At 51.2% G+C, this 26,420-nt stretch overlaps 2 protein-coding genes and 1 long non-coding RNA gene across 4 annotated transcripts; 1 reads left to right on the top strand and 2 right to left on the bottom strand.

Moving 5' to 3' along the window:
• Nucleotides 1-668: 668 nt before the first annotated feature.
• PLIN5 (perilipin 5) lies at nt 669-12,411 on the bottom strand. 2 transcript variants are annotated; one of them, XM_068980784.1, is made up of 9 exons: nt 12,368-12,406; nt 11,874-11,925; nt 11,276-11,357; nt 10,221-10,416; nt 9,125-9,207; nt 8,351-8,531; nt 6,765-6,964; nt 1,824-1,943; nt 669-1,592 (listed from the first exon to the last, which is right to left on the bottom strand). In XM_068980784.1, the coding sequence occupies exons 3-9, from the start codon at nt 11,333-11,335 to the stop codon at nt 1,062-1,064; spliced, it is 1,371 nt and encodes a 456-aa protein (XP_068836885.1). In that variant the 5' UTR covers nt 11,336-11,357; nt 11,874-11,925; nt 12,368-12,406; the 3' UTR covers nt 669-1,061. The 2 variants fall into 2 exon arrangements, with proteins under 2 accessions (XP_068836885.1, XP_068836884.1); XM_068980783.1 differs by having other exon boundaries at nt 11,276-11,925; nt 12,368-12,411.
• Nucleotides 12,412-13,616: 1,205 nt separating this feature from the next.
• Nucleotides 13,617-16,680, bottom strand: LRG1 (leucine rich alpha-2-glycoprotein 1). The gene is made up of 2 exons (XM_068979674.1): nt 16,562-16,680; nt 13,617-15,243 (listed from the first exon to the last, which is right to left on the bottom strand). Exons 1-2 carry the CDS (start codon nt 16,591-16,593, stop codon nt 14,235-14,237), a joined length of 1,041 nt encoding a protein of 346 aa, XP_068835775.1. The 5' UTR covers nt 16,594-16,680; the 3' UTR covers nt 13,617-14,234.
• Nucleotides 16,681-18,183: 1,503 nt separating this feature from the next.
• On the top strand, nt 18,184-23,429 carry LOC138085754 (uncharacterized). The gene is made up of 3 exons (XR_011145382.1): nt 18,184-18,297; nt 18,376-18,495; nt 22,871-23,429. It is a non-coding gene; the product is annotated as an uncharacterized lncRNA (long non-coding RNA).
• Nucleotides 23,430-26,420: the final 2,991 nt, after the last annotated feature.

The following is a 26,420-nucleotide window of genomic DNA, read 5'->3' as shown; positions in this document are numbered from 1 at the left end:
GGCAAGGAGGTGAATCTAGCTGGCGCAAAGTGGCTGGGACTCCCACAGTCACCCCTGGGCCAGATCCCGGGGAAGCCAGGGGTCACCCTGACCTTACCACATCAGACTGTGGTTTCCCAACACCCTGAGCGGCCTCAGGGGGGCCTCAGGGCCAGCCAAGAATGCGGTCAGAGGACAGGAGAGCCCCCACGAGACTAGTCTGTGGCCCTTGCCCTGCCTCCGTCTCCCCCATTCTGACCGGTGCAGCCAGAGAAGCCACAGGGAGATGGTCATAGGAGCCACTGCTCCCTCTGCTCCCTCCTCCTCTTGATCCTGCTCCTTGCAGTTTCCCAAACATTCATTTATACTAAAGTGTGAATGACTTCCATTCCAGGAAGAGACATCTGAATGCTTCACCCAGGTGGGTGGGGCACTCACAGTGGAACTCCAGACAGGAGGTCAAGCTCATCAGGGTGGCATAATTCAAGTCTTGAACCCCAGCTCGTGCCATATGGTCGCACACCTCTGAAGCCCCCAGCACCCCACCACTGAGACCCACCTCGGCTGGGACAGAGGGCACTGGTCTCTGGACAACACCAAGCAGACAACACTGGCCTCTAGACAACACCAATATTCTTTATTCTGGAGAGTAAATGCCAAATGGTTAAGCATGTGGGGGTGGCGGGTCCAGCTGAGGACCCCTCAGTCTGAGATGGAAAAGCTGGGGGAGGAAAAGGACACTCACTCACTTTTCAAAGCTCCAGACAGAAGCATGTGCCTCTATGCTTCTATCACGTGGGCAAAACATGTGATCCTCTGGGGAGTTTTGATCAGCTTCGTAGGGTGGAGTAATGGGAACCACAGCCAGTGAAACCAGCTTGGGGCTAGTCAGCCTGAGTTACGTTCAAGTCCTCATATGGGAAAGACTGGGGGCGATCTGACATCAATGACCTCAGTCTAGGATTCAGAGTTGGGTCCCCAACTCCAGGCACGAGCCAAGACCAATGCTTCGGCTAGTAGTGCTGACGCATGGCCGCTAGGGGGCAGCAGGGATCTCGGGCTGCAGGACGGCCTCCATCGGGTCAAAAGTCCAGCTCAGGCATCAGAGTGTGCTTAGGGCGGCTGGGGGGCTCAGGTTCCTCCTCGGGAATGTTCCCCGAGAGGACCGTTCCCTCCCCGTGCTGGGCCTGCCAGGCTTTCTGCTGGGCCGGCCAGTCCAGGTGCGCCCAGCGTGGGTCAGGGCCGCCAACGACCTCGTCCACCAGGGCCTCCAGGTCAGGCGGGGGTTCGGGCCTCTCCACGAGGATGGGTGCGAAGGGCCCCACCAGCCAGGGCAGGGGCATGGCCTGCACCACCAGCTCCAGCAGCTCGTCCACGCACGCGTGGGCCCGGGCCATGCTACCCCGGCCCTCTGCCAACACGGCCGCCGGCAAGTCTCCGAAGCGGCGGGCGTCGGCAAAGGCGGCCTGCAGGGCGTCCACGCTGCGCCTCACCTCGGCCACCTTCTCCTGGGCACTGGGGGGCAGGCCCCGCACGCTGGTCTCCAGTGCATCCACGGTACTCTGCAGCTCCCGCATCAGATTGCGGGACAGCACCAGGGTCTCCAGCTCCGCCTGCCGGGGGCGTGGGTGGGGATGGGTGGGAGCGGAGGGGCGGGGCCTCGGTGTCACAGATGGACCCCTGCCGGTACCCCCATCTGCCTCAGTTTCTCCGCAGACACTCCAACCAGCTGTCAGCTGACCTCAGCACTTGGTTGGAGCCTGGCAGCCCTGGACCTATCCGGAGCCCACTCGCTTCCCTCCCCTCCTCCTCCCATCCCCCACCCATCCCCCACGCCATCCTACCTGGCTGTGACGCCTCCGGCCGTTCTCTAGGGGGCGCTGGCTCCAGTCCTCCCACAGCTCGTGCACCTTCCCGGGGCGGGCCGGGGTGATGGGGGTCACTCCGCACTGCATACGGTGGATCTGTGGAACCAGGGCCATGATAGTCAGAGCTGGAGGGGCTGGAGAGTTGGAGGAACCAGGGCCCCAGTCTGGATCTGGCCTCAGAAAGCACTGGATGCAAACCTTCATGGCCTGCTGATACAGCTTGGCTGACCCATCTATTCTCTTCCCTGACCTTAGCCAAAACCTGTGACCTGAGGTACCCCTGAAGCTCAGACTCACTGCCGGCCCTCTGCCCAGGTGGTGTCTAGGGCACACTCTCCCCGCCACCCACCTCCCCGCCAGGTTCACTCCGCTTCATTGTAAATGTCGCCTCCTCCAAGAAGCCTTCCCGCCCCCCAAGCCTGGGTGTGAGACCCCTCCTCTGGGTCTCACAGCAGCCAGCATGCTCTCCCGTTATGACCCTTGTCCCCCTACTGGACTGTGAATGTCCTGGTTGGAGGACGGGGGGCACTTTGCCTTTAGTTCACAGGACAGGGCAGGTATGAGATGATTAATAGAAATAAACTGTGGTCCATCCATACAACAGAACACAGTCCACCCCCCATATTCGTGGGTCCTGCAGCTGTGGATTGAACCATGATTCGGGGTTGCTTGAACCCACAGATGCAGAACCGGGGGATACAGAGGGCAAACCGTACTAGGCCATTTTACAGAAGTGGTTTGAGCATCTGTGGATTTTGGTATCCGTGGGGGGTGGTCCTGGAACAATCTCTCACAGATTCCAAGGGATGAATGTATTATGTCACCTTAAAGAGGAAGCGCTGACAGGCTAAAACAGGGCTGAACCTTGAGGACATTCAGTCAGTCAATTACTCAGTCATGTCCGACTCTTTGCGACCCCATGGACTGCAGCATGCCAGGCTTCCCTGTCTATGACCAACTCCTGGAGCTTGCTCAAACCCATGGCCATCAAGTCAGTGATGCCATCTAACCATCTCATCTTCTGTCATTCCCTTCTCCGCCCGCCTTCAATCTTTCCCAGCTGCTGCTGCTGCTAAGTCACTTCAGTAGTGTCCGACTCTGTGCGACCCCCTAGACAGCAGCCCACCAGTCTCCCTCGTTCCTGGGATTCTCCAGGCAATAACACTGGAGTGGGTTGCCATTTCCTTCTCCAATGCACGAAAGTGAAAAGTCAAAGTGAAGTTGCTCAGTCATTTCCAACCCTCAGCGACCCCATGGACTGCAGCCTACCAGGCTTCTCCATCCATGGGATTTTCCAGGCAACAGTACTGGAGTGGAGTGCCATTGCCTTCTCTGATCTTTCCCAGCATCAGGGTCTTTTCCAATGAGTCAGTTCTTCACATCAGGTGGCCCAAGTATTGGAGCTTCAGCTTCAGCATCAGACTTTCCAATGAATATTCAGGACTGATTTCCTTTAGGATTAACTGGTTTGATCTCCTTGCTGTCCAGGGACTCTCCAAGAGTCTTCTCCAATACCACAGTTCAAAAACATCAATTCTTTGGTGCTCAGCATTGTTTATGGCCCAGGTCTCATATATATACATGACTATTGGAAAAACCATAGCTTTAACTATATGGACCTTTGTTAGCAAAGTAATGTCTTTGCTTTTTAATATGCTGTCTAGGTTGGTCATAGCTTTTCTTCCATGGAGCAAGCATATTTTAATTTCATGGCTGCAGTGACCATCTGCCATGATTTTGGAACCCAAGAAAATTAAGTCTGTCACTGTGTCCATTGTTTCCCCATCTATTTGCCATGAAGTGATGGGACTGGCTGCCATGATCTTGGTTTTTTGAATACTGAGTTTTAAGCCAGCTTTTTCACTCCTCTCTTTCACTTTCATCAAGAGGCTCTGTAGTTCCTCTTCATTTTCTGCCATAAGGGTGGTGTCACCGGCATATCTGAGATTACTGATATTTCTCCCAGCAATCTTGATTCCAGCTTGTGCTTCATCCAGCCCACATTTCGCATGATGTACTCTGTTACTAGGGGCTTCCCTAATAGCTCAGTTGGGAAAGAATTGACTTGCAGTGCAGGAGACCCCAGTTTGATTCCTGGGTCGGGAAGGTCCCCTGGAGAAGAGATAGGCTACCCACTCTAGTATTCTTGGCCTTCCCCAATGGCTCATCTGGTAAAGAATCTGCCTGCAAAATGGGAGACCTGGGTTCAATCCCTGGGTTGGGAAGATCCCCTGAAGAAAGGAACAGCTACCTACTCCGGTATACTGGCCTGGAGAATTCCATGGACTGTATAGTCCACGGGGTCACAAAGAGATGGACACGACTGAGTGACTTTCATTTTCACTTCACTCTGCCTGTAAGTTAAGCAGGGTGACAATATACAGCCTTGACGTACTCCTTTCCCAATTTTGAATGAGTCCGTTATTCCATGTCCGGTTCTAATGGTTGCTTCTTGACCTGCATACAGATTTCTCAGGGAGGCAGGTAAGGTAGTCTGGTATTCCCATCTCTTTCAGAATTTTCCAGTTTGTTGTGATCCACACAGTCAAAGGCTTTAGCGTAGTCAATAAAGCAGATGTTTTTCTGGAATTCTCTTGCTTTTTCTATGATCCAATAGATGTTGGCAATTTGATCTCTGGTTCCTCTGACTTTTCTAAATCCAGCTTGACCGTCTGGAAGTTCTCCGTTCACGTACTGTTGAAACTTAGCTTGAAGAATTTTCAGCATTCCTTTGTTAGCATGTGAGATGAGTGCAACTGTGCAGTAGTTTGAACATTCTTTGGCATTGACTTTCTTTGGGATTGGAATGAAAACTGACCTTTTCCAGTCCTGTGGCCACTGCTGAGTTTTCCAAATTTGCAAAAAAGTTGGCTTAAAGCTCAACATTCAGAAAATGAAGATCATGGCATCCGGTCCCATCACTTCATAGGAAATAGATGGGGAAACAGTGGAAACAATGTCAGACTTTCTTTTTTTGGGCTCCAAAATCACTGCAGATGGTGACTGCAGCCATGAAATTAAAAGACGCTTACTCCTTGGAAGAAAAGTTATGACCAACCTAGATAGCATATTCAAAAGCAGAGACATTACTTTGCCAACTAAGGTCCGTCCAGTCAAGGCTATGGTTTTTCCAGTAGTCATGTATGGATGTGAGAGTTGGACTGTGAAGAAGGCTGAGCGCCGAAGAATTGATGCTTTTGAACTGTGATGTTGGAGAAGACTCTTGAGAGTCCCTTGGACTGCAAGGAGATCCAACCAGTCCATTCTGAAGGCGATCAACCCTGGGATTTCTTTGGAAGGAATGATGCTAAAGCTGAAACTCCAGTACTTTGGCCATCTCATGAGAAGAGTTGACTCATTGGAAAAGACTCTGATGCTGGGAAGGATTGGGGGCAGGAGGAGAAGGGGATGACAGAGGATGAGATGGCTGGATGGCATCACCGACTCAATGCACATGAGTTTGGGTGAACTCCGGGGGTTGGTGATGGACAGGGAGGCCTGCATGCTGCGATTCATGGGGTCACAAAGAGTTGGACACGACTGAGTGACTGAACTGAACTGAACTGAGTGCAGCACTTTCATAGCATCATCTTTTAGGATGTGAAATAGCTCAGCTGGAATTCCATCACCTCCACTAGCTTTGTTTGTAGTGATGCTTCCTAAGATCCACTTGACTTCACGTTCCAGGGTGTCTGGCTCTGGGTGAGTGATCACATCATGGTGGTTATCTGCCTCATGAAGACCTTTTTGTACAGTTCTTTTGTGTATTCTTGCCACCTCTTCTTAATACCTTCTGATTGTTAGGTCCATACCATTTCTTTCCTTTATTGTGTCCATCTTTGCATGAAATGTTCGCTTGGTATCTCTAATTTTCTTGAAGAGATTTCTCGTCTTTCCCAGTCTATTGTTGAGGACATTATGTGCAAGGAAACTGGCCGACTCCAGCAGAGCTGTGCGCTCTGCTCACAGCTGCCCTCTGGTGGCTACTTTAGGAAGGACAGACTGTGGGATCCAGGATGGGAAACCCGGGACCAGGTGAGTCATCCCCTAGGCTGCACCCAGGTGGAGGAAGAGGAGGATGTGCGCGGGTTTAGGGTAGACTTTAAAGGTAGAGTTAACAAGTACTGGCTGATGTGTCGGATGTGGGAGAGGCAGTGGAGAAGAGGGGGAGCTGAGGGTGATTCCCAGGTTTTGGTTTGAGCCCTTGTTAGGGTAGGGTTGCCATCAACTGAAATGAGGAGAAGGACACAGGAGAAGCAGGTTGGGGGCATCTGAACCTATCAAGCCCAGGGAACATATTCCTCTGGAGAGGGAAGGATGAACAATGAGGGCAGAAGCTGGGTTATGAACTCGACCTAAATTCTGGGGAAGATTGGGGTTGGTGATGAGAGAGCCTGACGTACCTTCATCACTTTTTTCATCTACCCTGAAAGGTAAAAATGAAAGTCACCGAGTCGTATCTGACTCTTCGCATCGCCGAGGACTGTAGCCCGCCAGGCTCCTCTGTACTCTGTCCACGGAATTCTCCAGGCAAGAAAACTAGAGTGGGTAGCCATTCCCTTCACCAGGGGAATCTTCCCAACCCAGGGATCAAACTAAAATCTCTTACATATCCTGCATTGGCAGGTAGGTTCTTTATTACCAGCAGAGCCTGGGAAGCCCTCCGCCTACCTTACCCACCTGTGAATTCCAGCTCCTACTTCCCCTCCTCCACAAAGCCCCTCCAAGCCTCTCCAGGCTGAGCCTTGAGCCCCACCGAGTGCCTCCAGCCCCGGGTCTCTCCTCTGCCCCAGCCCTGCACATACACGCTTCCGCCTCCACTTTCAGACTAGCACAAGACCAGGTACTTGGCTGGCACTCAGTTCACGCGTGCTGGCCTGCATCACAGGGTAGGGAAGGCGAGCCGAGAGCTCTCACCAGCTCCAAGGTCTCCTGCAGCTGGGCCAGCGTGTCCTGGGCATGGTGTTTCTTCTGCCTCAGCTTCCCTAGAGAGTGCTCATACGCCAGGTGGCGGAGCCGCGTGGACAGGGAACCCAGGCGCACGAAGTAACCCTGATGTTTCCGCTGCTCTTCCACCGAGCCCACTTCCGGGCCCTCAGCCTCCGCCGCCAGCGCCGCTGGAGGACAGAAGAGGGAAGGGAGTCACGGTGGCCACGCCCTCTGCTCCTGGGTGGATTAGCAGGCCAGGACAGGGGGGTGGGGATGGGGACTCCCAAAGTAATAGTTCCCTTCTACAATAGCAACTCACTCGACCATCCTCAAACCCTACGATGTAGACATGATTATTAGTTCTATTTACAGACGAGGAAAACCAAGGGACAGAGAGGTGAAGTCCCACAGGGTACAAGAGGCTGACCTGGGATTCAAACCGAGGCAACCAAACTAGTCTACTCGAATACTAGGTCTCTTTACCTCGGTTTTCCTCATCTGTAAATGGGGCTGATAACATTAAAGAACTGATTATGAGTGCGTGGCACACAGTAGGCGCTTCTAAAATGCCTCACAGGGATTTGCTTGGTGGTTCAGTGGTTCAGATCCCATGCTTCCATTGCTGCTGCTGCTGCCATTGCAGGGGCGTTCAGTCCCTAGTGGGGGAACTGGGATCCCGTATGCTGTGCCCCATGGCCAAAAAATAAAGGAAATTTTAAAAATAACGCCAGCCTTTCTGCCAAGGAGGGAGCACGCCCCATGTACCTCTAGCGCTATGAAGCAGGCCTGAGAAGTCAGATTGTGTCCAGGGCCTGAAGACAAGATGTAGAACCTTGGAGAATGGTGGGGGTCTAAGGAAACCATGTAAAGGGGAGGACGCTATTCAACCCAAGGTTTTTTTTTCCCTAAGGCATACCAGAAATCAGGTTTTGTAGGGCAAAAATCTGACTTTTTTTTTTTTGTCATAGCATACAGCTTGTGGGATCTCACCTCCCTGACCAGGGATCAAATCTGAGCTGGAAGGCAGAGTGTTAACCACTGGACCACTGGGGAAATCCCCAAAATATGACTTTAATTTTTATGTATATTTATTTATTTGGCTGCCTTGGGTCTTAGTTGCATCATGCGGGCTCAGTTGCCCTGAGGCATGTGGGATCTTAGTCCCTGACCAGGGATCAAACCTGTGTCCCCTGCACTTCAAGGCGGATTCTTAACCACTTGACCACCAGGGGAAGTCCCCAGAAATCTGTTTTTTAGATGAATGTGATGAATTCAACCATTTTAAAGGCACTGCACAGGCCAAATACTGCAATATGGAGCGGCACGGTCTGGAGGGCCACCAGTTTGAGACTGTGGCCCTGCAGTCTGTAAGTCCAGTACACCCTTGAGGGTCTGGGCGGTCAGATCTCTTCTAGGATGTGGGCCAGGAGCCATGGAAGTGGACTGGAACCCTGTGTTCCCTGCTGACCTGCTGTGTGGCCTTGGGTGAGTCTGGGACCCTCCGATCTGTAGTCTCTAGAGGTGGGCCCTGGGCAGGAGGATTCAGGGGCAAATGGGGAGCCTGCTGGCCTTACCGAGCTCCTCCTCAGTCATGGGCAGGAAGTGGTCCACCAGCTCCTCTGACTTTTCCAGCACGACATCCATGGCATGGCTCACGGATCGCTTCAGCTCCACACTCCAGCGGCGGCCCTGCCGGGCCAGGCCCACCATGCCTGTCACGCTGCTGGCCACCACACCCTTGGCTGAGGTCACCACCTGGCAGGAGGGGCCGAGCTCCAGGTGCTATCAGCCTTGGTCTCCCTTCCGTTGCCCCCAGCTCCGGCGGGCTGTGAGGCAAGGACCCTTGGCCCTTGCCTGGCTCTGGGCCACTATTTCCCCCCTCTTTAAGATTTTTTTTTAATGTGGACCATTTTAAAAGTCTTTATTGAATGTGTTATAGTATTGCTTCTGTTTATGGTTTGGTTTTTTGGTCAGGAGGCATGTGGGATCTCAGCTCCCCAACCCAGGATCAAACCCACACCCCCTGCATTGGAAGGAGAAGTCTTAACCACTAGGCCACCGGGGAAGTCCCACCCCTTTTATAAAATGGGGGAAAATCAGGTCTGTCCCTCATGGGGTTGTTGAAGGGAGGCTTAGCACCAGCTGGCACATATTAAATGCTCAGAAAACATGGGTCTCTAATTGACACCTAATTTTCATCTGGCTGGTGTTGTCTCAAATTGACTGAAGTCTGACTGGGTCCTGGCCCAGGTGCTGAGGTCGGGTCTGGGAGGAGCCTGCATTTCTCACTCCCACCTCCACCGCCCCCACATAGGTTCCCACACGATCTAGCGGTGCTGGGGGGTTACCGTCTCTGAAGGTTGCTGGAGAAAGGGCAGTTTCTCTTCCAGCTTGTCCAGGCCCCTGCAGGCAAGATCATTCACTGTGGCCACTGGAGCAGAGAGGCAAGGAGTGAGAATTGGGAAGATGTCAAGGGAACTAGGGACACACAGAGAGTCACGGAGGGAGGGGATGCTGGAGGGAGAGGCAGAAAAAAGAGAGACACACACAGGGGGAAAGAAATAGGGAGAGGGGCCCCTGGCTGGTCCACTGCAAGAGGCTGGGGGCCTTGAGGCTGTGGGTGGGCCACCAGGCGGGACCCCGCTCTCGCCCTTCCCACCTCTGCCCTGCCATCAGTGCCGCCAGCACCAAAGCGACTCCTCACCCACGTCCGGCTCAGACACCTCAGCAAGCAGGTTCAAGATCACACAAGCCAGCTGAGAAGAAGGGAGGCTGAGACCCCGGGCTGGGACCCTCAGGTGATCCCCTTCCTCAGTCAGATGTAAGACCAGGGGTCTCTCTGCCCCCCACCACACCCCTGGGTTGGCCCCCTGAGCTGGTTACAGGCTCAGGATGGGTGGGGGCCGGGACCGATGGGCAGACAGGGGAGGGGGATTGGACAGGCAGAGGGGCCCAAGGCACATCAGGCTAGTCAAAGGGAGGAGGACAGAGAGACAGACAAATGGGAACCGAAGGGTCAGACACAGAAACAGCTAAGGGCAGGTGGCCAGGTGATCAAACCACAGAGGGACAAATAAGAGGGGACCAGGAGGGAAGATGGGAAACGAACAGGGGAAGATGGCACAGGCAGAACGACCCAGAGAGGGTGACACAGGCGGGTGGGGACAGACAGGCAGACAGACGAAAGGCACACAATTTAGGCAAGACTGTGCAGCAGGACTTCCCTGGGGAAGTGCAGTGGTTAAGACTCTATCCCTCCATTGCAGGGGGTGCAAGTTTGATCCCTGGTCAGGGAACTAAGACCTCACAAGATGAGGGGTATAGCCAAAAAGAAAAAAGAACTGCGGAGGCACATTCAACTCAGGGGGTTCCTTGTTGTGGAGCGTGAGAGAGCAGGGCAGTGGGAAAAGCACAGGACTCAGGACACCAGCCAGGGGAACTCACGCTGGGGCTGCAGGTGGCTGAGCAGTGGCTGGGCATGGTCCAGGGCTCGGGTGGTCAGGTCACACACGCAGTGCTCAGCCAGGCGGCAGGCGGAGCCCAGCAGTGGGTGTCTGTCCTTGGCGGCGCTGTAAGCCTCGGAGACTGCGGTGCACGTGGCCCTGATCAGGGGAAGGGCAGCCACGCGCTGCACCGCGCTCTGCAGGAAGGGGTGGCATCAGAGGGGTTCCAGGTGGAGGTGGGGGGCTCAGCCACCAGCTGGAGAGCCTGCTCACCCTCTCTGGGCCAGGATGAGGGGGAGAGGAAGTGTATTGAGCGCAGCTGCCTGCAGGCAATGGAGACCCTCATGCAGGTGTTTAGGGCTCTAGTTCTCAACAGCAGACACACAGCAGGACTAGTTCTGAAGGAATTGGTCTGCTCCAGAAGCCTGGCAGGCTACAGTCCATGGTGTCACAAAAAGTTGGACACAACTGAACACACATGCGTGTGTGTGTGCACACACAGACACAGACACACACACACACACACACAAAGGGCATAGCCTCTGGACCATCTGAGTTCAGTTCTGGTTCTGATGCTTTCAAGCTGTATGAACTTGGGCAACTATGTGAACTGCTCTGTGCCTCCGTCTCCTTATCTGTGAAATGGGCTTCTAGGGCTGTGAAGGGGATTCAAGGAGTCATTGTATATGAAGCGCTTGGACCAGTGAATGATGCAGACTGCATGCTGTGATTGATACTGTTATTGTTGTTGTTATTGTTTTGTTGAGAGTGCCATGATGGTGGACACAGAAACGGAGAGATACAGGCAGAGAGAGGGAGAGGGTTGAGCAGAGGCCAGGTAAACTGGCTGGGAGTGTCTGGAAAGACTCTCCTCCCTGGGCTTCACTTTGCCCCTCTCGGAAATGGGTAGAATGGGCCTCCCTCAGCTATGGTCCAAAATGCCCTCAGAGTAAGGTGCTCAAAGCAAGGAGGGTGACTCAGTCTGAAACTGTCCCCTGAGGGGCTGTCCCCCTACCCTCTCCTGAGCTGAGCTCCGTGGGAGACACAACCCCTCACCTGCTGATCCTGCTCCGACAAGCTGGGTCCGGGGGCCTGAGCCCCCTCGTCTTCTGACATGCCTACTGCAAACAGGTTCACCCTGGGAGGCAGGACAGAGTGACAGGCCCTTGCACGCCAGCCCTCCCAGCTCCCACCCAGACCCTGGGTTCTGTCCAGCTGGGCTTGGTGACCCAGGCAAGTCTCGTCTCCTCTTGAGGTCTCAGTTTCCTCATCTACAACGTGCGAAAATGATGATACCTACCTCAGAGCATCCTGGGCAGGGACAATGCATGCACGGGGCACTGCACACAGTAGGTGTGTACTTCCCAGGTGACTCAGATGGTAGAGAATCTGCCCACAATTCGGGAGACCTGCTGGGTCGGGAAGATCCCCTGGAGAAGGGAATGGCTACCCACTCCAGCATTCTTGCCTGGAGAATTCCATGGACAGAGGAGGCTGGCGGGCTATAGTCCATGGGATTGCAAAGAGTCAGACACGACTGAGTGACTAACACTTTCACTTCAGAAAGCCTCTGGCAGGATGGGGGCATGTTAGTGATTCAAAGCATGGGCTCTGTGGGGAGAGACACCTAAGATCGAGTCCTTCCTGCCATTACCTGCTGTGTGACTTTGGGCAAGTGCCTTCACCTGTGTGGGCTGCTTTCTCCTCTGCAAAGTGAAGGAGATCCCTGTTACCCCCAGCCCAGGGATGGAATCGTGCAAGCAGCCCCCAGCAGGGATGCAGGTGGAGTGGGAGCCACAGAATACCAGAAAACTCACAGTCCAGTCTGACACTCAGGGAAACTGAGGCACACAAAAGGTCCATGCTGGGCCCAAGGTCACTCAGCTAAGTAGGCTCAGAGAGAGAGTTCGACCTCAGACTCCCCGCCTGCAGTTCTTCCCCTGTCCCCACCCCTGCACCCTCAGAGCCCTAGTCCTCGCCCAACAGGGTCCTGAGCTTTTGCCAACTGGGACAAGGGTCTCAGCCACCTGCTGCGGCCTATCACACCCCACCGCTTAGCAAGCCGCTGGACTCTAGCCCGTCCACCCACTCACTGGGGGCCCCGCGGATCTGCTGGGCAGTCCTGGATGCCGCCTGAGCGGCACTCACCTGGGCGCGTTCAGCTTCAGCCCCCAGGTTCAGCCACAGACCCTAGACTCGGACTCCAGTCTCCGCCCCCAGTCTGCCCCGCCCGCCTTATAGCGACTTGGGGGCGGGGCCGCGGGGGACTGACCAATGGAGAGAGGCCATGCCGGGGCGTGCCCGGGGCGGGGCTCCCGGCCCCCAGCTCTATCCAGGGGCTCCCAGAGCGCCCCGCAGTTGTCATAGCAACTTGGGGACGCTGGCTACACAAGAATTGAGCTACTTTCCTTGGCCCTCACTGCTGTTGCTCCAGAGACGGTGGAGGGCCAGCACAGCCCCCCAACCTCTTCACCCAGTGACCTTGGGCAAGTCCTCAAGGTCTTTCTTTTTGCTTTTAAAAATCTGCCACTTAAACTAAGCCAGGAGAGAGGTCGGCTCATTCCTTTCGATGCCCATCTTACAGATGAGCAAAGTGAGGATCAGAATGCTTAAATCAGGAAATTCCCTAGCAGTCCAGTGGTTAGGACTCCGCACTTTCCCTGCAGAGTGCCCGAGTTCAATCCCTGGTAAGGGAGCAAACATCCCAAAGCCGCGCAGCGCTGCCAAAAAATAAAAATGTTTAAACCACTTGCCTTGGCTCACCTAGCGATTGAGGGATCTGATTCAATCCCAGCTCTGCCAGCCTCCAGAACCCTGGCGTTCGTTGCCACAGTTGGAATGACCACCCACACCTGGAAGGACCACCCAGGTGGGCATGACCCTCCTCCCAAGGAGATGCAAAACAAGAGCATGCCCCAAACATCCCAGGGACCCCCCAGTCTGATCTCGAGCCCCACCATACACAACATTGTGTTGGCATGCGGCCCTGAGGTTCCAGAGCTGTGAAAACACAGTCCCCGGGCCCCTGCCCATTTGTTCAGCCCCATCCAGCCTTCCCATGCTTGCCTTGGGCAGCTACCCCTCTCCGGTTATCACAGGCCAGTGTGAAAAATTGTTTGGAGCCCTGAAGCAATCAGGTTTAATTTAAACCTTCCCCAGGACACAAGCTTTGGCAGGAATCCACTGGTAAAATGACACCCTGGGCAATGGTCAAGGTTTTATTTCCAGTTAAGTCCAGGGATGGGGAGGGGAGGAGGAGGTCAAATCCCAATGGTTATCCATTTGGGATTTCATGGCATACCTCTCCTTTCCTCCTTCTGCATCCTGGAGACCTAGGAATTTTACTTGAGAGATGCAAGGAGCACAGTGAAACCATCCACTTCTGTTCAACAATTATTTATTAGTTAAACTCCATCTGATGCAAAGAGCCAACTCTTTGGAAAAGACCCTGATACTAGGAAAGATTGAGGGCAAGAGAAGAAGGGGGAAGCAGAGGATGATCTGGTTATTAGATAGCATCACTGACTCAATAGACATGAATTTGAGCAAACTCCAGGAGATTGTGGAGGACAGAGAAGCCTGGTGTGCTACAGCCCATGGGTCATAGAGTCAGATAGGGCTTAACAACAATACAGTCTGACTCCAAGCTGAGTGATGCTGGGTAAAAGGAAATCCAGTCCAAGGTCCTGCACTCAGAAAACCACACACAAAGTGGGGAGACAGAGCCATATTGAGACAACTTCAGTGTGGGGCCAGGGCAGGCTGGAGGAGCCAGAGACCAAGAGGTCTGAGAGATAGGGGGAAAGAAATTTCTGGAAAAGGATACAGCGTGAGCAAAGGCAATAAGGAAGGAAAGAAGTTTCAAGGCATGTTTCCGGAAGCCTGGACAAAACAGATTCCAAAAACTATGGGAAGCCCAGTCTCATCCTTAGAAAGGGGGATTATTTGCTAAGTGGGGTGCACTGGCCTATGAAGACTTGTCTCCCCAGCCCAGCCCCAGTCCCTGCCCTGGGCTTCAATGGGACTCAGCCACAGCCAGGAGCCTCTGGCCCTGCAAGGCCTCAGGGCCGGAACAGCGTGTATGGTTCCGGAAGAACATCTTATCTTCATTGGCTACCAGCCAACGATAGAGATCAGCCAGGTTCTGGTCACAGATCCAGGGGTTACTAGAAATGTCAAAGCCGTCCTTCAGGTTCTTGGCAGCCTTCCCCAGGGAGGTCCAGAGGCCCGTGGGCACTGTGGTCAGCAAGTTGTTGGAGAGATCCAGCATGTCCAATTTCTGCAGACCTCGGAAGGCGCCGGCTGCCACCGAGGCCAGCCTGTTGTCATTCAGGAAGAGGTAGCGCAGTTTTGGCTGGGGTGCCAGAAGGCCCTCTCCGAGCACCCGCAGTCTATTGCCCTCCAGATGCAGCCGTTCCAAGTTCAAGGGGCCCTTCAGAAGGTCAGGGGGCAATGTCTGCAGGTAGTTATTGCTAAGGTCAAGGGTGAGCAGGTCGGGGAAATTCTCCAGGAGCCCAGGGGGCAGGGAGTGGAGATTGTTCTCAGACAGGTCTAGATGACGTAGGGCTTTCAGGCCGTGCAGCCATGAAGCTTCCAGAAACTTCAGCTGGTTTCCCTTCAGCACCAGGGTGCAGAGGGCAGCTGAGATCCGGAAGAGGCCAGGGGGCAGCCGGGTCAGGGAATTGCGGGTCAGGTCGAGCACCTTTAGTTGGGGCACGGGCAGCAGGAACTTGGGGGAGAGGTCCTCCAGTCCATTGCTGGAAAGGTGGAGTTCCTGGAGGTTAGGGACCCCCTGGAGGAAGTCGGCAGGCAGCTGAGTCAGGTTGAAGAACTCCACGGCCAGAAAGATGGTGTCAGCTGGGAGGCTGTGGGGGATTTGGGCAGGTGGCTGGCAGGAGATGGAGCTGCCATTGACCGAGGAGGACACCAGACAGGCTTCAGGATTTGGGGTGACCCCCTGGGCTGAGACTACAAATAGCAGCAACAGGAAGAGTCTAGAAAGATGGGAGTCCCAGCCCACCAGGCTGCAGGCAATGACAAAAAAGAGCTTAATAAGTCAAAATTAAGATATTAGATACCCAGCAAGATAAAAATACACCCAGAATCTGCCTGCTTCTTACCATCTCTACTCTCACCAACCCAGACCCTGCCACTGCTTTGCTGGGCTGGAATAATGGAGTCACTTCCTCTTTTAGCTTCCACCCTTGCTCCTCCTGCCCCCCTGGAGCTGCCAGAAGTAACTCTTGTTCCAGGAAGAATTATAATTCTACAAAAGCCTGAGTTTCTTAGTCTGATCCTTAAATACTACCCTTTCCTATTGCCAGTCCAACCTCAATGCGCTATTAATTATTTGCAGTTTAACTTGCTCATTTCTTCTGCTCTCGTTTTCTGGGTCATTTCTTATCTCCCTGCCTCCGTGTTTCGAAGGCAGAGCCCACAAACTTTTATTCTCCCTGCAAAGTGCCAGCTCCGATGCCCCCTCCTTTCCACAAAGCTTTCTTGACTCTCCCAAGCAGAAAACTGTTTCCTCTTGGGAACCAGCTGGGGTTTCTGCTCCTCATGGTCCCTCCAGCAGTGCTGCCCCAAGCCCAGCAGCACCAGAGACCACCTGAACACCCTTGGTTGCTACAACCCATGGACCACTTGGGGTTCCTGGGCTGTGTGTATGAGTCAGCTACAAACTGACAGCTACCATCTACCTCTACAAGGATTAAATAATGTGCTGCTGATTTTCAACACCCCCTGAAAGGAGGTCAGGGTGGAGAGCAGAAATGAGGCACTCTGTGCTTGGGGGTGAAGTGTGAGGTGGCAATGGGCGGGGGCAACTGGCAGGACAAGTCTTCAGGTACCTATTTTCAGGAGCTAGTTTTATGAGCCCAGTCCTTATATCTCCTTATATCTAGAAAAGCACTAAAATCCTTCATAGTGATGAGTGCTCCCTGTGACTAGCAGAAAGCTTCTACCAAAAAATAAACAAACAAAATATATATATATGTATATATGCTTGATTGCATGTGTTCCCCCTTCCCAAAATCACATCCATACTGACCTCCCCACCCCTGCCTCTGTGGAGCAGTCGCTCAGAGCTATCTGAGGTGCTGTTTCCCAGGTTGCAGTCCTCATTTTGTCCCAAAGAAAACTGAACTTGCAACTCTCGCGTTATGCATTTTCTACATCGACATACGGGAGTGAGTCTGTCCTTTGGAGCAGCCTGGGTGTCAGTCTGCTCCAGCCTGTGGGCCAGTGTCTGGACCTGGAACTTCAGTGGATCAGACAGACTGTCCGTATATCTCCGCAGTGTTCATGTCAGTTCTGCCCAGGACGGGTCGGGTGGGGACCTACCTCTGTTTTCGCTCTGGCTTCCGAGAGGACATGGTGGCCTCTCTCTTTTCCGTCCAGGTTCCCTTGGTCTAGCAAGGTGGCCTTATACCAGCCTAAGCTAGGGGCAGCAACTGGAGGGAAGTCTCCACCCACAACCTGTTCCCGATAGGGGCTGACCTGAGCCAGGCCGGGGCGGGGTAAGGGAGGGGTCAGGATTGCAAAATTGCTTCCTGGAAAGGGAAGGACAGGCAGGGGGCTGCCCACCCCTTTCTTGACCCTGTTTCTACCTAGTTTTTCTTTCCCCGAGTCCTGCTTTTGGAGAGTGGGTTCCCAAGGGTCTCTGAGGCTGAGTTCCCACATCTCTTAACCTAAGAATCAAGGGTCAGGTTTGCAAGGTGCCAGTCTGTCCTGGGGGATGGGGACATCTCTTTGAGCAAGAGGTACTATTTACAATAAATTTGAGCAAACTGGAAGCTCAGTGGAGAGAATAACAACAGCAAAAAAAAACAAAACACTTGTTTTAAATTCATGACACATTCTTTTATTTTTTAAAATAAAATTATTTTAAAAAATGGAATTCAAAAGCAAGTGATGCCAAAAGTCCCCACAGTCTTTGAACGTCGGCCTGTGCTGTGTGCTAAGTTGCTTCAGTCATATCTGACTCTTTTCGACCCCATGGACTGTATCCCACCAGGCTCCTCTGTCCATGGGATTTCTCGGGCAATAATACTGGAGTTGAAGGAGGAAAGGAACAGGCCAAACTGACTCCATCTTGAAAAAGAAGGAAAGTCCATCTTACATTCCTGGTGAAATCTGGATTATGTGCTTGGTAGCCATGGAGATCACATACCTATGGGCGAATAGGCCTTCCGGACTGATAGACACCAGATTCTATACCGATATTTCCCTTCGCCAGAAAGAATGTAATAATCCCGTATGTAGTCAATCACCTTTGTAATCTTTATGGGCCCATTGGTGTAGGTTACAATGAATAACCAGCTGACCCTTCTGATTATGAACCATGGCTGTAACCTGATTGTATCTCTCTTGAACATTTTCCAGGCTAGGTTTAAGGAATTTGGGGATGTGGGCTTGAGCATGTACACTTAAGGTACATAAGGTTTTCACAAAAGTCAGTCAGTGTCCCTGGCTAAGGAGGAAACCCTGACTAGGACCCGTGTTGTAAACTGCATTCCACAATCCACGCTGTCCTTCTGAGTGAGTTTGTTTCCCGGAGCGTTTGGCTATAACATTTAGTGAGTTGGTGGTATAGTGGTGAGCATAGCTGCCCTCCAAGCAGTTGACCTGGGGAGCTCCTCACTTTGAGGAGACAAGTCCCATTTGGGGCTACTCCAAGGCCTCACGGCTCAAATCTTCTAGAGGGGAGAAAGTGCCTTGCCCTTCTGGAAAGATTCTGTTCCTTGAAGCCTGGATCTTTCATATTAGTGGATAGTGGATGGCAGCAGGGGAGTTGAGCACTCAGGTAAGGAGGTTCCCACTCAGCAGGGTAGAAGAGGGGAGCCTGATCAAACCCCCTGCGAGGGAATGGGAAACACAGTGACCGTGAATGTTACAAAGGAGATGATGTCTGCGTCGTCTTGAGGTAAATTATTAACAGGCGGTTGCGAGAGGGATTTGGGGGGAAGAAACTTGGTCTTTGTGTGCTCATATTCTCCCCTCCCTGAGGAAGTGTCCCATCTGCTGTGAAATTCCTGACCCCCTCAGAATTGTCAGGCTAGAAGGAGGGGGATACATAAGTGAGTACGAATTGGCTTTTCCGGAGACAGCCTGGGATGTGGGATATTTAACCCTTCTGTGTTTTCATCTGCACCCAGTGAAGCTCACCAAGGCAGAATGGACTTTAAAAGTTAACGGAGAAACAGTCCTGGACCACGTGGTGTTCTGGTTTGGCCGCACTGACCGGCAGGTGAAGATCTCCCTCTGGGATCTGGCAGGTAAGGCTCTTCTCATCCCAATCAGGAAGGAGGCGGAATGGTGATTTAAATGTTTCATTGGGTGGAAATAACAGAAGTACTTAGGGTACCGAGAACTTTGTAGACAGAATGAAAAGGAAGAGTAGAAGGAGGTCCGAGAAGGTAAGCAAGGTGGGGGGAAGTGAATCTAAGGCAACTGCATCGGAATGCAGGATTAAAAATTTAAAGAAGGGATTAGGAGGAGACTATGGGGTGAAGATGAAGCCTAACCGCCTCCACATGCTCTGTGAGGTCGAATGGCCCCCTGTGGGAGTAGGATGGCCACCAGAGGACACCAAGAACTTACAAATAGTGGAAGCAGTCTATGCAGTAGTCACAGGAGAGCCGGGACACCCGGATCAATATCCATATATTGACTCATGGCTAGGGTTAGCTCAAGACCCTCCTCCTTGGATGATGTTCTGTATCCAGAAGGGAAAAGGAAAAATATTAATAACACAAAAATTAACTGGTGATAAAAAAGAAATTCTATAGGATTTGGATGGGGAGGACCTGCCCCACCCGCCGCCGAGTGCTCCACCAGGACCGGACGCCGCCTTAATGCCCTACCCAGGGCCAGGTGAAGTTCCTGGAGCAGCCGCTGCTCCTCCACCAGCTTCCCTGGAGATTGTGGCGCCCCCATTCCGGCAGGCTCCCGTCCCCGGTGGTAGGAGCCTCTGGTCAACGCCCCCAGGATTCCACCTCGGCAGGACCTCCCAGGCTGTACCCACCCCTCCCGGTGAGTACAGACGAAAAGGGGGAAGGAAACAGGAATTAGACAGAGGCTGCGTTCCGCTCAGGAACACGGGGTAAAAACCCCCACTGCAGCTGCCCCTCAGAGAGGTACAACAGCCCCCGGTCCAGGACGCAGACGGACACTACCACCAGCTTCCTGTAGCCTATTGTTACCAACCATTTTCCTCTACGGATATATTAAACTGGCAGAGACACACTCCACCGTACTCAGGGGAGCCACAAGGTATGATTAGACTGATGGAGACTATTTTTTTCAAACCTACCGCCCTACATGGGATGACATAATCCAACTACTAGTCTCCCGTCTCAGCACTGAAGAAAGACACAGGATCCTAACTGAGGCCAGAAAATGGCTAGGAGAAATGGCACCTGAGGGTACTGTAAACCCACAGTGGTGGGCAGAACAGGCTGCCCTTGATGAGAGGCCCAACTGGGACTCTAACACAGAGGAAGGGAGGGGCCCCCTGGAGAGATATGGGGTAGCTATTTTACAAGGCCTCAAGCGGGGGGCCTGAAAACCTATGAATATGGCAAAACCCTCCAAAGTGATTCAAAGGGAAACCAAATCACCCTCTGAGTTCTACGAAAGACTGTGCAAGGCATATAGACTTTATACACCAATAGATCCAGAGGCCACTGGGTCTCAGATGGTAATAAATGCAGGCTCTGTGTCTCAAGCCTATCCCGAAAATGTCAGGTGAGGGGACACCAAGTGACTTATGAATTTGTATCATCCCTGAATGCTTAGTACCTTTGTTGGGAAGAGACTTACTGTCTAAACTGGGGGCACAAGTGGCCTTTTCCCCCCACGAAAGACCCACACTTTGAGTGGGCTCAACCACCTATTTACTCTCCCTCTTGGTAACCCAAGATGAATGGAGGTTGCACCATCTCCTGGAAGGGAAAACAGATGGGCTAAACAGTCGAGAGAGAGAGAGAGAGAGAGAGAGAGAGAGAGAGAGAGAGAGAGAGAGAGAGAGTTAACTTGACAATTCCCTGAGGTCTAGGCAGAAGACAACCCCCTCCCCCACCCCCCACTCCCCCGCCCCAACCGGGGCTTGCAAAACAACAAGCCCCAGTGGTAATAGAACTCAAACCCGGTACAATTACATCAGCACCAGCCTTGGGCATGCCAGACCTTGCTAAGCTGTTTACGTGACTGAAAAGGACAAGGTGGCTATGGGAGTGTTGACCCAGACCATGGGTGCATGGGACAGACCCATGGCTTATTTCTCAAAACGGCTGGACAACATTGCTACCGGGTGGCCGGGATGCTGACGGGCAGTTGCTGCGGTTGCCTTACTGGTCCGGGAGGCAACCAAGTTGATTTTGGGCCAAGATTTGATCGTAAAAGCCCCCCATGAGGTCAACACTCTCCTGCTAGGGGACCCCCATAAATGGCTGTCAACATCCCAGATTACTCAATGCCAGGAACTGTTACGTGAGAAACCCCATGTTACTATTGAGCCTTGTCAGGCCCTAAATCCAGCCACTCTCCTTCCTGTGGGAGAAGGTGGGCCCTCATATGATTGCAAGGAAATCCTAGAAGAAGTTTATGCCAGCAGACCCGACTTGAGAGACCAGTCAATCCAAGACCCAGACTGAGTCCTGTACACCAACGGCACCAGCCTGGTGAAACAGGGGCAATGACTGTCGGGATAGGCAGTAGTCACGGAAGGAACCGTCGCTGAGGCTCGCTCTCTGCCGTCACACTGGTTGTTCAATGGGCTGAACTGTATGCTCTAATTCGGGCCCTCCAGCTGTCAAAAGGGAAGAAGACAAACATTTACACAGACTCCAGGTATGCTTTTGCTACTTTACATGTACGTGGGGCTTTATAGAAAGAGAGAGTTCTGACAGCCAACGGAAAGGACATTACAAACAAAGAAGAAATCTTGACTCTATTAGATACTGTATGGGAACCTGAAAAGGTAGCAGTGATGCATTGTTGGGGTCACCAAAAGGAAGATACCCAACAAGCACGGGGAAACCGACCAGCAGAGAAAGCCGCAAAATGTGCGGCTGAGAAATTTGGGGCAGCTAGTGTGGTATCCATGGGAACCTTTGTACTCTCAAAAGTGCCTGAGTTAACCTTGACTCTCCCACAGTATACCCTGGCCCAAGACCAGCTGGCTGAAGCAAAAAGGGCCACCAAAAATGAAAAACGTTGGTGGGAACTATCGGATGGCAGGGTTACTGGTACCCAAGGTATTAGCCCCCACACTGGTAACTCAGGTTCACCAGGCAGCTCACTTGGGACATGACAAAATGGAAGAATTAATTGGAAAATATTTCTTAATTCCACGACTCTCCTCCTGATATAGAATGGAATCCTGGAACTGTTCTGCTTGCTAACAGGTCAATGCTGCCCCTGGACATAAACAAAAAAACCTCTAGAAATACAGTTAAAAGGCACTCTACCCTTTGAACATTTAGAAGTGGACTTTAGTGAGATGAAACCCTGCCGATACTATCGTTATTTACTGGTCATGGTATATACCTTCTCAGGATGGGTGGAGGCCTTCGCCACCTGAACTGAAAAAGCAAATGAAGTGGCTCGCTGTCTGCTTTGAGAAATAATCCCCAGGTTCGGGTTCCCAACCAGTATAGGATCAGACAACGGCCCTGCTTTGTAGCCGACTTAATTCAACAGATATGTAAAGCTCTAAATATCAAGTGGAAATTACATAGGGCATATAGGCCCCAGAGTTCCAGAATGGTGGAAAGAACCAACCGAACTCTTAAAGAGTCACTTTCAAAATGGATCATAGAGACTGACTGTTCATGGATGGATTTGCTTCTGGCGGCCTTACTCAAATTAAGAGTAACCCTGCGTTCCCATGGTTATTCTCCTTATGAAATTATCTACTCTGTGTATCTATAGTGAGACAGGTGTCAACAAACTTGCCACAGATAAGGGGAGGTGAGATTTCACACAGATGGAACAACTGGGTAAGGTAATAAATCAGGTAACTAAGTTTGTACAAGAAAGGGTGCCATTCCCGCTTGGGGAACAGATTCACGAGTTCGTGCCTGGTGATCAGGTGTGGGTCAAGGACTGGAAACACGACTCCTTGGCCCCACATGGGAAAGGTCCATATACTGTTGTTCTAACCACACCTACGGCAGTTAAAGGTACAGGTATCACTCCCTGGATCCACCATAAGAGGGTGAAGACACCATACCACACAGGCCTGGAGGACGCCGAGTGGACTATGCAAAAGGACCCCACTGATCCCCGTGAAGCCAAGATCATCTTGAAGAAGAGGTGAAGCTCTACAATCACCTGCTGCTACAAGGACTTGCCGGTATCATCTTGAGACTAACCATCGTTTCAGCACAAGGAGGGACCTGTGCTATAGTTAAAGTTGAATGCTGTGTATAAATTTCTGATTTATCTGGCAATATATCAGCCACCCTAGATGACATGAAAGGTCAGGTAAAAGCTATGACTGATGATAATCTTCCTTTGGGGACTTCTGTTCCATCATGGGTAAAGGGTGATTGGTGGCAAACTATATTAACCGTTGCTGTAGTTGTTCTGCTGATTCTGTTATGTGGACTTTGTATTCTCCAATGTGTTGTTAACTTTGTATCACAGAGGCTGACTTCATTTACCCAAATATATACCAGGAAATCTAAAATGCAGTACATTCCGATCAGTGACACACACACTGGAAGTTGAGAGCATCAAGAGCGGGTGATGAAGGAGGAAAGGAAGAGGCCGAGCTGACTCCATCTTGAAAAAGAAGTAAAGTGCATCTTACATTCACAGTGAACTTTGGACTATGTGCCTGGTAGCCATGGAGATCACATACCTACGGCCGAACAGGCCTCCCAGACTGGTAGACCCCAGATTCTATACCAAGATTTCCCTTCGCCAGATAGAATGTAATAATTCCCTATGTAGTCAATCACCTTTGTAATCTTTATGGGCCCATTGGTGTAGGCTACAATGAATAACAAACTGACCCTTCTGATTATGAATCATGGCTGTAACCTGATTGTATCTCCCTTGAACATTTTCCAGGCTAGGTTTAAGGAATTTGGGGATGTGGGCTTGAGCATGTTCACTTAAAGTATATAAGGTTTTCACAAAAGTCAGTCAGTGTCCCTGGCTAAAGAGGAAACTCTGCCTAGGACCCACCGGTATAATAAACTGCATTCCACAATCCACGCTGTCCTTCTGAGTGAATTTGTTTCCCAGAGCGTTTGGGTATAACAGAGTGGGTTGCCATGTCCTCCTCCAGGGGATCTTCCCAACCCAGGGATTGAACCCAGATCTCCTGCATTAGTAGGCAAATTCTTTACCACTGAGCAACCGGGGAAGCACAATGGTCTGGGAGCGACTAAACCTGGTTCTGAATTCTGGCTCCACTGTAACCACTTTGTGCTGTGAACTTGGGCAAGTGGCTTAAATTTCCTTGGCCATAGTTTCCCCACCTGTGAAGAGGAACTCAGTCTCTGAGGGCCCCTCCTCTTCTTTATTTCTTCAGCTAATGCTGATGTGACATTTGTTTTGACTTTTTCTCCTTTCCTAATAAATGCATCTGGAGGCTACGAATTTCCCTTTAAGAACTGTCTTAGCTGCATCTCACAGGTTTGGCTATTCAGTGTGTTAATTTCCATTAAGTTCTAAGCACTCAGGTGTGACGTAGGACCTATTTTTAAAAAGAACTTTATTGGATTCGTTACAGCATTGCTTCTGTATTATGTCTTGTTTTTTTGGCCCCAAGGCATATGGGATCCTAGCTCCCCAACCAGGCATCGAACCCACACTCTCTACATTGGGAGGTCAAGTCTTAACCACTGGAATGCAGGGAAGGCTGGTGATGTATTATCTTTATCTGTATGCCTGACCATGGCCTCTCTTCCCCAGCCCCGTCTTTAGTCCCTGTTTGGTTGTGAGGATGATAAAGTGGACACAGAGGCAGAGAGAGAAACAGGCAGGGTGGCATAGACAGGCACCGATGAAGAAGGACAGATCACCACCTACATAAATACACAGATACAGACAGTGACAAAGTGACAGGGAAAGCACATAGAACCAGAACCATGGACAGAACAAGACACAGAGCCGAGAACCACAGATATGCAGAGATGGACGCACAACAACAGGCAAAGGACCTGAATAGATGTCTTTCCAAAGAAGATACACAAATGGCCAACAGGCACACGAAAAGGTACTCAACACCACTAATGATCAGGAGAATTCAAATCAAAACTAAAATGAGGGGCTTCCCTGGTGGCTCAGTGCATACAGGAAACACAGATTCAATCCCTGATCCAGGAAGATCCCACAGGCCATGGAGAAACTAACCCTGTGTGCCACAACTATTGAGCCTGTGCTCTAAAGCCCGGAAGCTGAAAATACTGAGCCCACATACCTCAGCTACTAAAGCCTGCCCGCCCTAGAGCCCGTGCTCTGCAACAAAGAGGAGCTTCTGCGAGGGGAAGTCCACGATGCACTCCAAGTAGAGAGTAGCCCCCACTTGGCACAACTAGAGAAAAGCCAGCACAGTCCGAAATATATAAATTTAAACCTACTAATAATTTTTAAAAAACCCACGCGATGTCACCCACACCTGTTAGAATGACTTCATAAAAAAGAGATAACAAGTGTTGGTGAGGATGCAGATAAAGGGGAACCCTCGTATGCTGCTGGTGGGAATGTAAATTGGTGTAGCCACTAGGGAACATAGAGGTTCCTCCAAAGAATTAAAAATAGAACTGCCATATGATCTGGCAATCTCACTTCTGGGTATGTGTCCAAAGGAAATGAAATCAGTATCTTGGAACAGATATCTGACCTCCCATATTCATTACGGGGTTAGTCACAATAGCCAAGACGGGGAGACAACCTGAGGGCCCATCTGCAGATGCGAGGATAAAGATGTGGTGCGTATAGATGATGGAATATACTCAGTCATAACACGCAGGCCAGTCCTGCCAATTGGGACAATCTGGATGAAACTTGAGGGCATTATGCTCAGTAAAGTAAAAGTGAAAGTGTTAGTCGCTCAGTCGTGTCCAACTCTTTGTGGCCCCATGCACTGTAGCCCACCAGGTTCCTTCGTCCATGGGATTTTCCAGGCAAGAATACTGGAGTGGGTAGCCATTCACTTCTCCAGGGGATCTTCCTGATTCAGGGATCAAACTCAGGTCTCCCGCATTGCAGGCAGATTCTTTTCCATCTCAGGCAGAAAAAGACAAATGCTGAATGATCTCAGTTATGTAAAATAACCACATTCATAGAACCCCAAGAGTAGAATGGTGGTTGCCAGAGGCTGATGGGGAGGTGAAGGAAAGGGAGAGATGTTAGTCGAAGGGTAGAGAGTTCCAGCTATAAGATGCATAAGTTCTGGGAATGTAAGGTACACCATGGTGATTAGTTAACAAGACTGTACTGTTACACTTGAGTTTTTATCCCCCCATTTAGTCTTTTTTTATAAAGTCTTTTTTGAATTTGTTACAATATTGCTTTTGTTATTTATATTTTGTTTTTTTGGCTGAGAGGCATGTGGGATCTTAGCTGCCCACCAGGGATGGAACTTGCTCCCACTGCATTGGAAGGCAAAGTCTTAACCACTGGACCACCAGGGATGTCCCTGTACTGTATACTTGAAAGATGCTAAGCATATATCTTAAATGTTGTTACTACACACACACACACACACACACACACACACACACAAAGTTACTATGTGAGGTAATGGATGTGTCAACCTTATTGTGATAATCATCTTAAAGCATATAAAATATATCAAATCATCAAGATACTCACTGGAAACCTACACAATGTTATATGTCAAATATATTTCAATCAAGCTGAAAAAAACAGACACACAGGTTCATAAGGAGCTGCTAAGATACTGCAGATGGTGATTGCAGCCATGAAATTAAAAGATGCTTGCTCCTTGGAAGGAAAGTTATGACCAATCTAGATAGCATATTCAAAAGCAGAGACATTACATTGCCAACAAAGGTCCGTCTAGTCAAGGCTATGGTTTTTCCTGTGGTCATGTATGGATGTGAGAGTTGGACTGTGAAGAAGGCTGAGCACCAAAGAATTGATGCTTTTGAACTGCGGTGCTGGAGAAGACTCTTGAGAGTCCCTTGGACTGCAAGAAGATCCAACCAGTCCATTCTAA

Source organism: Capricornis sumatraensis, chromosome 9, assembly GCF_032405125.1.
Source record: "Capricornis sumatraensis isolate serow.1 chromosome 9, serow.2, whole genome shotgun sequence".
Lineage (NCBI taxonomy): Eukaryota > Metazoa > Chordata > Mammalia > Artiodactyla > Bovidae > Capricornis > Capricornis sumatraensis.
This window is presented reverse-complemented; position numbering and strand designations above follow the sequence as displayed.